Below are 12,000 nucleotides of genomic sequence, written 5' to 3'. Positions count from 1 at the left end.
AAAAACAATGCAAAACAATGCTTCTCCAAAGAAGATGCATGAGCAGACAGCTAGCACCCAAAAGATGCCTGACGCCATTAGAAATGCCGACCAAAGCCACAAGGAGCCACTGTGGCAGCCACAGTGCTGTGAGAATCTCAACCAGAAAGAAATGTAGTGAGAGGCGGGGACCAACCTCACAGCTCACACTGCAGGCAGCAGGAGTTTCTCCAAACTGAAACCCTGGCACCTAGAAGATCCAGGCATATGCTAAGAGAAACAATACTACACATCCTTGTAGAATCTTGAACATAGAATCTGGGTACACACCTACAATCCTGACACTCATGAGGCTGAAGGAGGAGAATCTCAAGTTCAATGTCAGCCTAGGTTATAGAAGTCACCAGATTCACTCTTTAAAACCAAAACCAAGCGGGCGGTGATTGCTCACACCTTTAACTGCAGCACTCGGGAGGCAGAGGCAGAAAGATCTCTGCAAGTTCGAGGTCAGGCTGGTCTACAGAGAGAGTTCCAGGACAGCCAGGGCTACACAAAGAAACCCAGTCTCAAAAACATGAAGCAAAACAACAATAACAAAACAAAACATAGGCAGGTGGCCCACATCCAGAACCCAGGAGGCAGAGACAGGAGGATCTCTATGAGTTCAAGGCCTGCTAGGACCAAATGGACAGTTCCAGACCAGTCACTGATACATAATGAGACATTGTCTCAAAAGAACAAATAGATAACAAAACAAAACCCAGAACTAAATGAAAACGCCCAAACCCTTTGTACAAGGATTCCCCCAGCAGCAGCACCCAGCACCCCATCAGTCACAGGCCACACAGGTAATCAGATGGAGCAGAATCAGGGCAAATCCGGCTCCACCACAGCCAGACCTCAAAAGCACCAAGGGAACGGCCGCAGGCTGTCATGAAATGCCATTCAGATGAAATGTCCAGAAGAGGGAGTCAGCAGGGACAGGAAGTGGACATGCTTGCCAAGTGGGGTGAATAACGGGCGGTTGTTGCATCACTCTTTTGGGGTGATGCAAAATGAACTGAAAGTTTGGTGATGATCATACAACCACATAGGCACACTCAAGACTTACCAGGGCATTTTATGGGGGAATTTTATGGTATATGAATTATATGTGAATAAAAGTTCATACAGCCAGTGCACAAGCGGCAGGTCCCTCAAGGATGGTGGCGGTGCAGGTACATCGTGGGGCTGGAAATTCACTGAGCGTGCCTGTACTTTCTCCATCACACACAGCACCGTGTCACAGTGTCTGAGTGCTCAGGACAGTGACCTGCTGGTGCCTGGGAGCACGGGGAAGGCTACACTCTGCACCACAGGTGTGCAGATGGATCAACAATCTAGGCTTATAAAGGCACACTCTGTGATTACCTCACATGGTGGAAGTGTCTGCGGATGCCAAGGTGTCCTGTGACCAAAATGCATGAGGCTCTATGGACACGGGCATGCGTATGTGCGTGCACACACATACACATATAAAGGGAGAAAGGTGTGATGCAAATGGCAGACTTCAACTGTGACTGTCCCTCCTAGGTAGGGCGGACAGACCCCTGCTCACGTCACTGACGAGCCCTTACAAGGTGGTGGGTAACTATTGTATGGAGCCATTAATGGCTCCATCCATAGACTCTCTTGCTGGATCAAAGCCAATGACCAGCTATGCATTGGAAGCACAATCAGCTGCAGTTAATTTTCATTTGAGGCAGGGTCAAGATACGTCAGGATGGCCTTAAACCCGTTATATAGCTGAGGATGCCCTTGACCTAGCTGATTTACTGCGGAGGAGAGCTAGAGTGGAAAGGGATAGTTCTGAACGGCCGTGGACCCTGGAGTCCACAGCCAGCACAGCAATAGGCTTGTCTACTGCCATTATGTAAGGATTTCTGGCATTTTGCTCTGTGCTGAACCCAGCATCTCCCATCACCCTGACTTTTACCTACTTTCTAATCAGGAGCTGGGACACAGGGTGTCTTCTCTAAACCTTACCTCCCAATCCATCCTAGGGAGTAGGGTAACCCCTTAGAGCTGGAGGCCTCTTAGAGAGGAGATAGCAGCCACAACTAAAGGGTCAAGAGTGCTGGGCCCCGCCTACTCTGTGGATTTAAAGATGTCCTCTTTGCCCTCTGCATTCAGCACAGTCTTTCCCTGTGTGTAGTGCTGGCGACAGAACCACGGCCTTGCACATGCCAGGCAAGAGCTCTTCACGGGCCAACACCAGACCAACCAGCAGATTTGGTTAGATTTGTTATAAGAAACCTTTAGGAAAATGGGGACCCTGGGCTGGCCAGATGCGCTAGGGACACCGGGGTGCCACAAGTAAGCAATAAGCATAGGGCCTGGGGACGCACCTTGCTCTGTTCTCTATTTGACTCTGGCCAGCCCCCTTCGTGTCCCAGGCCTCAGTTTACCCACACAAGGGCCCTTTCAGGTGGGTGTGGGGTTGCTGACCCCTGTGGGTTTATCCTCACACCCTGCCTTCACAACCGAGGGGAAGGTTCGCTGCTGACTTTCCCAGATAAACTTTTGAGTCTAAGGACAGGATGCTCTGGGTCAGGGCTAGAGGTTAACAGCACAGGGTGGCAACACCTCACTGAGCCAGCTGTGTGGCTGTGGGGAGGCAGCATGGCTACCCTGGACTGTATGGCAGCTGCGAGCTCTCTCAAAGCCACGAGAGCGTTCCTCTGTCCTCAGCTCCCTCACAGCTTGGTTCCCAGCTAGTCGCAGGAAATGAGGGGTGTTCGCGGCTGGACAGTTTCCTGAATGGCACTGGGTCATTAAGCAGGTGGGCCCTTCCTCTCTGACAGAGTAAATATCCTCTGGAAGGCACCAGGCAGCAGGGAATGTGGACATTATCTCAAGCCACTAAGTTCCACCCTGCTGGCCCTAGAAGGGTGACTCCAGGAGGGTGGGTGTGGGCCTTCCCTCCCTCACCCCAGTCACACAGATGGGTTTCCCAGGCAGGACTGGCTTGCACTCACCGGACACCCTCATTGAGGATGAAGAGCTCCTGGTCGGGCAGCCCCTTGCGCTGGAAGACAGCGATCACGCCGTTATGGATGCTGTGGGCAGACAGGAGAATGGTCACCCAGAGGCATGGGGCCTCTCGCTTCCCTCTGGGCCTGTCCCCTCCTGCCTTTCCGGTCCCATCCAGTCCTCAGCCCCTCCTGAAATCATGGGTGTGCCCATGCCCGGCTAAGACTCCAGGTCTGGGCTCCTGACACAAAGTCTGGCTCGCCGGAACTTGCCAGGCATCCTGCACGCCCTTAAGTCCAACCTGGGTAGACCTTCCCTTCCTTCCTGCATGCTTTTAATCCTCCCGGCCAGGACAGATATTGGGGTCCCTTTACATCTCTTCTCTCTCTGCTTTCCTTATGTCCTCCTAACTTTGCCTCCACATCCCAAGACTTCCAGCCCCTATGATGGAGCCCCCAAGAGTCACTGGGGGCCCAGCCCCCAAGCCCTTTCTAATGTCAACAGTGAAACTGACCCTGTCCAGGCCCTGCTGATTATATCTCTCTGAAGCAGGAAGCTGCAAACACTTTTCTTTAACGGGCTAGAGGGTTAGCTGTTAAAGGTCTGAGGTCTACCCAGTCTCCCACAGCTAGTCAGCTATCTGCTTCAAAATTGTGAAGTTGGGAATGTTTACCAATAAAACTTTATTATTCATACATCAGATGATGGATGGGGTTTGGCTCATGAGCTTGCTTCAGCAGCCCTGCATAGATGTCAGGGAACCCCTCAACTGACCCTACCTAGGAATTAACCTAGGCTGCCATGGCTGAGCCAACAGTTCCCCCTGACACCCCTAACATAGCCAGCTGACCATTTCCTAGGCCAGTCCGGGCTGCTCAGCCCCCGCCCCCCCAGGCCCTTCACTAACTCCAGCCTGATGGACAAGCCTGGGATGAATCCTGCTCTAGGTTCCAGACCTTGGTGTTCTTTTCCATACATGAACTGAGTGAACACAGCTGTCCACCTCCTGGGGGCCTACAAGGCCTTTTAGGGATGGGTACTCAGGACACTTTGGCCACATCCAACCAGGGGCCACTCACTGTATGTGGTCCCCACCAACAAGAGGTGGGGACAGTCAGACCACAATTAGAGAAGAAAACACTGAGATTTAATGAAGTCAAGGGACACATCTTCTGTTCAGCAGGACCAGAATTGAGATGAAGCAATGGCTCACAGTCCTCCCAATCCTATTTTTAGGGGTACACAGGTTAGAACCTGCTCCTTTTGACTCTCAGCTCTATGAGGCTCTGTGGGCCCTTGCCAGTTTGGAGAGAGGGAGGATAGAGAGGGCCAGAGGACCCCATGTGATTTGCCACCCTGAAACACAGAGGCGAAACCCTTCCTATCTCAGCAACAGCCTCCTGGTCAGAGTGACAAGCCCAGTCAGAACATCTGCAGAGGGTCGGTCCCCAGGAAACCACAGGAACAGAGGGATTTCCGGGTGTGGACAGGGGAGGGCATCCTCAGGTGTAGATCCCCACCCCTCTCTAGCCTCCACTAAAAAACCAGGCTCTCAGTGCAGGTAGGCCAGGCCCTAGCCTTGGATCCTGTATCACCTGACTGTGTGAACACAGGGAGATGCAGAAGCTCAGCCTGAGGCAGACTGCCACCAGAGGAGGAACAGCCCAGTCCTGAGGCTCCAGGACACTCACCCATGGCTACCCTGGTTCCACTGAGGACTGTCACCAGGGGGTTGATTCCTGCAGGGAGGGGTGGGGGCACTATCTTTCTCAGATCCCAGCCTGCTCTGGACTCCTCGGAGGCATCTGGGGACACGGAAATGAATGCTTGTTTCTTATTTGCCAGTGGCCCTCCTTTATATACCAGGAAGCTGGATGACAGGAGGCCATGCCTCCCACCTCAGACCTGGTTCTTAACACCCTGGCCCAAGTAGGGAAGAAGAGCCAGGAGTATCTCATGACTGCTAAAACCACTTAGCAGTCTACAGCAAGTCAGATCTGCTCTGACATCTGGGAGGCGGCGGACCCGTCACTCACCAGACTGGACTAAAGCCCAGCACAGCACGGCTGCCTCCTAGGGAGGCTCCAGACGAAATGCTCTACATTGTCCAGCTTCTAGAAGCACCTGTGTCCCTTGGCTCCAGGTTCTTCCTTGTCTTCAAGAATGGCGAGGGAGGCCGGGCCGTGGTGGCGCACGCCTTTAATCCCAGCACTCGGGAGGCAGAGGCAGGCGGATCTCTGTGAGTTCGAGACCAGCCTGGTCTACAAGAGCTAGTTCCAGGACAGGAACCAAAAGCTACAGAGAAACCCTGACTCGAAAATCAATAAAAAAAAAAAAAAGAATGGCGAGGGAGGACTCTAGGTCTCAGCTCTCTGGTTATATCTCCTTCTGTGAGATATCCCGCCCATCACAGAGTCTGCATAAAACCACCTAGACAGGCTTGGGGCCATCTCCTCGGGCCCAGCAACAGCAGTGTAACCACATCTGCTAAGCCTCCTAGCCACGTGAAAGCCCACACCCATGGCTGAGAACTAGGGCGGGGACACTTTGGGGCCACTGTTCAGTTGACCATACCTACACTGGGGCCGGGACAGAGTAAGGCAGGGTGAGTGAAGGCCCGGAGCCCTAGGACCCTTGCCTGGAAGCTCTGGCTCAGTCCTCTGGTCTTTAAAGACACCATGAGGGGCTCTGAATATTTCAGAGTCGAGCCTGGATGGGATCTGGTCTCTGATCCCTCTCACACTTTGGGCCTATGTGGCCCCTGTAGTTCTCCTAATCCCAATTTTCTCATCTGTACATCAAGTATACTAACGCCCTCCTAAGGTTCCCAGCGGTCCTGTTCCTTGTTCCCACCAGAGTTCCCTGGAAAGACAGCTCTATTTAATGCTTGCTTCACCCTGCCCCAGAGGAGACAGGAAGCATCCCTGGAGGCAGCCCTGACACTGTCCTGGGTGAGCCGGGTTCAGGTCCCAGACACTGCAGTCAGGTTATCTCATTCTCTTTACTGACAAGGACAGCCCCCTTGGGAGGAGGGCTGGGGGCAGGGACGCACACCTTGCTTGGCGGTGGGGGGGTGTCCCACACTTTGGGGTGTACTTCCTTCTGCCCCTGCCTGCCCAGGGCTTCCACTTGCTGGGGGACAGAGGTGAGTGAGGAACTGGTTGAGTGATGGCTCAGAAGGCTAGGAGGAGACCCCCAAGCACTTCGGGACTACTGTGGATTTTTTTAAATTCTTTTTTTTATATTTTTAATAATTTATTCAACTTTATTTTACCAGATCCCTTGGAACTGGAGTTGTGAGCTGCCATGTAGGTGCTGGAAATGGAACCTGGGTCCTCTGGAAGAACAGCAGTGCTCTTAACTGCTGAGCCATCTCTCCAGCCCCCACTGTTGTGGAGTCTTGACATCTTCGGGGAGTTTTTCTGGAACCCCTGGGCTGCGAGGCTAGGACAACAGAGCATATCTTTGGTAGGTGGGGAGGCCTGTTGTGGCCCTGAGCTCTGGGAAGGCAGCAGCAGGTGCTTCGGAAACAGCTCCAAAATTCCAGGTGCTTGTGGGGGACAAGGCAGCTTGCCATGTCTCTTTCCGAGAACGTCCCAAGCTCCTGCACACCCAACAGACATGGAGAGCAGGGGCAGGCCTGATAGCCAGCAGTCCAGTGTCCCCTGTTCTATGTCCTCCAAGTGCTAAGTGCCACCAGTAATTACCTCCTGCTCTGGCAGCCCCTTTGTTTACTTTCTGACCTGGTCTAGGGTCAGCCTGAACAGGCTGTTTGCTGCTAAACCAAGATCTTAGCCTGGTCCAGCCAACACCGAGAAAATGAATGAATGGATGAATGAATGAATGAATACATGACTGAGTGCGTGGACTATCTTAGGACACAGCAACGACTTTGCAGGGTATTTGGGGGATGTACTCACTGTCACTATAGTGGGCTAGACACTGTCCCCAGGTGTTTGTGTATAGCTAAAGTTTCAAATCTGACAGGGAAAGAGGCTCTTTACAGCTATAATGGGCTAAAACCTAGAGATGAAGTGGTCCTGGGTTGAGGTGGCCCTCAAATGGTGGCTAGTGGCCTCATACACAAAAGAAACTTAGGTCACATGCCTGCAATCATAGAAACCTTAACCTTAGGAGAGGTGGAGGTTGGAGGACTAGAAGTTCAAGATCATCTTTGGCTACCTAGTGAATTCCAGGCCATCCTGGGATATGTTGGGATCTTGTCTCAAAACAAAACAAAACAAAAACCTAGGGAGCTGGAGAGGCTCAGCAGTTGAGAAGTTGAGAGCACTGGGCTGCTCATGCAGAGGACCTGGGTTCGCAGCACCTACCTGTAACTACAGTTCTAGGGAATCCAACACCTTTTCTGTCCTCTGCAGACACCAGTCACACACACGGGGGGGGGGACGCACTCATACACAAGAAATCTCAAGAAACAACAGAAAGAAAAAAAAAACATTCCCTCCAAAACTCGGAGACCTGGCTAAAAAAAGCTCTGAAGACAGAGACGGAACTAAAACAAATCTGCCATCAACCAAGGACAACAGAGCCAGCAGAGGCAAAGCTAGAACCCTCTCTGGAGTCCCCAGAGGGAGGCAGCCAGGTCACCCACCCCCCACATCTAGCTGTGCCAGAACACACTCCTGTTATTTGGGGTGGTCCAGTGTGGCATGACTCTACAGTCCCAGGACACTAATGAGGTCAAGGAGGTACAAGGGGGCCATGCCTGGGCTCAGAATGAGGGCCACAGCTTGGAGGGCTAGCCAGGATCCACAGGCTGATACAGCTGTTGTGACCCTGCTTGAGGCTGATGTCCTGGAGCCCTTGCAGGCTGCACACTGGGAGAGGAGCAGGAAGACAGGCAGGGGCTGGGAGGGGACTTTGGGAGGGAACTCTGGGCACACTGTCTCAAATCCATCACTACTTTGTGTCTGAGGGTACACCTGTCTGGTAGCGGACCTGGAACCAAGTCGTGCAGTGGTGTGCAGTACGGGTCCTGGGTGCTCTGGGTAACCATGTGTCTCTCATCTGGGGTGGAGGGTAGAATTTTCCTTGTTGGCTCAGATCATGACAAGGTGAACTGAGGGCCCTGAACAGGCTGGCACATGATAGGAGAACAGAACACAGCAGAGCCCTGCTGCCGCAGGCAGGGGGAGCCTCCACCCTAAAGGATGGACATAGGAGCTGTTTGGATACTGTGGGAGCTCCAATCAAGCCTCTGCAGTCTGACAGGCCACCAAAGGAAAAGCCTGTGGGAGACTCGAGTGATCTCTCCTTGCAAGGCCCCCAGAGCTCTGGCAAAAAGCAGATCCCCTCACAACCACACAAGATGAGGAGCCATCTAAGTCCTCTGAGCTAGAGACCTCCCAGGTGGTAGTGAAAGAGTCCCCACAAAGTCACTTTTATTTAAGTCCCCAGACATCACACCTATAGGCGTTCTCTCAATGTGCCCTGACCTGAGTTCTGAGTCACAGGGTTCCCACTGTGCCAGAAGCCATGTCCAGAGTTTTTATTACACATTTTTATAGTTAATCCAACAACAGCCACTCACCCATATCATTGATAAAGAAACTGAGGACCAGAGGTAGTAAGCAAACCACTTAAGGTCACCCAGCAGAGAAGAGTTGAAATCTGAGCCAAAGTTAGCGTGGCTCCACTAAACCCTGGCCAGAGACAAGGAAGAGGGTGAAGACACCAGTGAGCAGCTCTGGGGCAAAAGGAACCTTCCTTCTTACTGTTCTGCTCCCAGGCCAGTGAGGAAAATTGTACAGGCCTAAGATAGAGGGAAACCGAGGCAGGAAGGTAGTCTTGGCTCTCAAGGGATCTGCAGTTTAGCGGAGGGTGGAAGATAGGGTCCCAGTTGGCAGCCCTATCTTCACCGGGCTGCTCACTAGATGAACAGAAGACTAGATGAACAGAAGATGTATGTCCAAGTGACAGCCGGGTCCCTGGTGGCAGACCACAGCGGGCGAAGCACCTGGCAGGATTTCACCGCCAGGTGGAGGGGTGGAGAGGAGAGCCAGCATCCATAGACCTCCCTCAACAGCCTGCCTCACACTCCCTCGATCCGTATTTTACTCTGGGTAGAAATACTTATTTTTAAAGGGGCCAAGAGGAGACCCATTGGGGAACTCGGCTAAAAGAACTATCTGTGACTCTGGCTCTGAAAGTACAGCTGGGGGAGGGGCTTCCCAAGCCCGGCTGGTCCGGGATGGGCCTCCGGAAGGGTCCGGTAAGGAATGTCTGGCAGCTGCCGCACCCCCACGGACAGCTGGGAGGCCCGGGGTCCAACTAGGGGGAAGCCACCGCCCACCCCGCGCCGAAAGCCCGACACGCATACAGGAAGTGCAGCGGCGCCCCGCTGGGGCCCCACGAAGCTCAAGTGCGCCCCTGCGAAGTGGGGGCGCAGAGGCAGTTCCTGCTCGGGGCCACCCGCCCCCGGGGAGCGATCGCGGGCTCGAGCCGCCGACACGTTGCACTCGCTTCCCTCCCCGCGCGCGGCCCGGCGGCGGGGCGAGCTGCGCGCAAAGTGGCGCGGTACCGTCTCCGGCCACGCCGCTCCGGGCTGCGCGCCTTACCTGTTCCAGGTGGCGTTGGCGCAGGCTCGGCGCTGCTGCGTGCCCCGCTCGTCCGCACCCGCCGCGCCCGGCTCCCTCTTGCCCAGGTCACTGAGGCTGGGCGAACTCATGAACTTCAACCTGCGGAGAGTCCTCATGCTCACCCTGGCCCAGGCGCGCTCCGCGTCCCCTGCGACTATACTCGGCTGCTAGCAGCAAGCCCGGCGACCCCGTGGGGTCCCGCCCCGGCCCCGCGCCTCTGCCCGGGGCCGCGCGCCCAGCAGCGGGCCCTGTGAACCATCGCTCGCGGCGGCGAAGCGTGGAGCGCTCGGAGCGCAAAAGCAGGCCGGGGGCGGGGCCTCCCTCTGGGCGGGGATGTGGTGGGCGTGGTCTCTCGCTGGGAGGGCGGGGCTGGCGTCTTGGAGCCCTCAGCGGCCAAAGGGCCAGTTCTGGGGGCGCTCTCAGCCGCCTCCTTCCTTCCCTGCGGAAGCCACCACACAAGAGCCACACAGCAGTCCAACCCCAACTGCCCACCCGGCACCCAACACTATAGTCACACACACATACACACGCACCCCATGCATAGGGACCCATGGTCTCCCATCAATGTCTCCTGAAGTCACTCCCTCGCCAGCCATCCGTCCCAGGAGAAAAAGCTGTGCCCACAGAGATCCATCCAGACCCCTTCACGTGGACACAAGCTCCTCCCACTGCGGATCAAAGCTTTCAGCCGAGTGCCTCAAACATCAGCCCCACACCACCAGAGTCCAGCATGAACCAGTCTGTCCTAAACCCCTTTCTTAGGGGATGGGCCAGGGACAGGGTCCTCTCAGGCAGGGATCTTGGATGATTGACTGGCCAGAGGGATTGCTGCAGTGGGAGCTGAAGGAATGGAAGACAGTGACACCCCCTGAATCCTAGGTTCCACTGTCTGGTAGAAGTCAGAGAGTATCCTAAATCCTTGTGCGTGGGCAATATGCTCCTGGGACATAATGCCAAAGCCTTGGGGGCACTAAGAGCAATATAAATTCTACCTGTTGGGGATGTTGTGGCACCCAGGGCAAAAGAACCTCTCCAGGGTTCTGCCACTCAAATATGCCAAGATGAACCTAACCCGGGCCTCATGTAACACAGTGCCCAACCCTTCACACAGGGGCTTCTGGGAGTCCCACTAGTTTTGCCTGCCATCTCCAAGCACAGGGGGACAGGCATGGCCCTGGGCAGCATTCAGGAGAGCAGAATCAGGTTCAGCTACAACCAGCCAGCATTTCCTAAGCACCCACTGTATACTGGACACCCCCACATTCCTGTGGTAGGAGGCAGCGATAAACAGACAATTCCTTGTTCACAAGAACTGTCACCGAGCCTAAGGCCACTCAAACTACTGTAAAATGACTGACTAGGAAGGGCTGGGCTTCCCAGCCTTCCTCACAGTCAATGGCTCCAGGCTGTCTGCCCATGCCAGCGAGGACCCCATTGGGGGTGGAGGGTCAACAGCAATGAGCTCACCAGCCCCCAGACAAGGGTGGAGGTGACAATGGCAGGGACCATTGATTCGTGGTCCATTGCAAGGAACCCAGGTCTGGAAGGATGAGACATTCAGGTGTGTGTCGGGGGAGGGGATGTTCAGAGAGCTTTCACTCCTTCTCATCAAAGCAGGGGTGAAACTGCTCACCCAGAGAGGTGTAAAGTGCCCAACCAACTATGGAGTGCAGGGCATACTGGCCAGGAACTCTGTCTGCTCAAGGGAGCAGGAAGAAGCCAGCTTGCACACTTTCCAGCTGTACTGACATGCACGAACACTTGTCACAGCTAGACAAAAATTTCCCATCTTATTGTAAAAAAACACTTCGGTGAAAATCCCAAATGAATTACTGACCCATCGGCCCATGCTGGTGTGCAGTGGTGGCCAACATGGCTGGGGCAGAGAGCAGTAGCTGTCCTATAGCACTAGCCTTGAGAGAGCTGGGTGGGTGCTCTCGGCCCCTGGACTAGCTGGAGCCTTAGGGTAAGTCACTTCTCTAGGGTCTCGGTTTCCTGTGTGGAAAGTGAAGGCCACAAAATCTTGGCTTCACCCCGTCACTTCAGGACACGCAGGCCAGGCCCTGAGGATTTTTCATCCTGTATCAGAGGTGTCCAATCTGCTGCCCACGAACTCTTTATGGGGATAGCTATGGATGTCGGACAATATCAACTCGCAAGCCTAACCCTAACTCAGCTCCTGCATATGGTAGCTCACAACTACCTGTAACTCCAGCTCTAGGAATCTGACACACTCGGGCACTGCATGCAAGTACACAAGTCCACACTCAGATACACACACAGACACGTAATTAACATTGTAAATAATAAAAAAAGAGGTTGGAAACACTTCCTAGACCCTCCTCTTGACTCTAACTGTCCCTCTCCTCCTTATCCCTAGTCCTTAGCATCTCTAGTCTGGACTACAGAC

The 12,000-nt window shown here is 54.1% G+C and overlaps 1 protein-coding gene across 3 annotated transcripts in view; it reads right to left on the bottom strand.

Annotated features, from left to right (window-relative positions):
• Prr5 (proline rich 5) overlaps window positions 1-12,000 on the bottom strand; it is a 40,098-nt gene that overhangs the window by 13,155 nt on the left and 14,943 nt on the right. For 2 of the 3 annotated variants that reach the window (XM_075960220.1, XM_075960221.1), the window contains exons 1-2: window positions 9,570-9,890; window positions 2,997-3,077 (exon numbers count right to left, since the gene is read on the bottom strand). In XM_075960220.1, coding sequence (XP_075816335.1) covers window positions 2,997-3,077; window positions 9,570-9,706 — 218 coding nt within the window. In that variant the 5' untranslated portion in view covers window positions 9,707-9,890. Of the gene's footprint in view, window positions 1-2,996; window positions 3,078-9,569; window positions 9,891-12,000 lie in introns of those variants that run through there. The other variant, XM_075960222.1, reaches the window with a different exon arrangement.

Source organism: Microtus pennsylvanicus, chromosome 2, assembly GCF_037038515.1.
Source record: "Microtus pennsylvanicus isolate mMicPen1 chromosome 2, mMicPen1.hap1, whole genome shotgun sequence".
NCBI lineage: Eukaryota > Metazoa > Chordata > Mammalia > Rodentia > Cricetidae > Microtus > Microtus pennsylvanicus.
The sequence above is the reverse complement of the archived record's forward strand: the minus strand, read 5'-3'. Positions and strand labels throughout refer to the sequence as shown.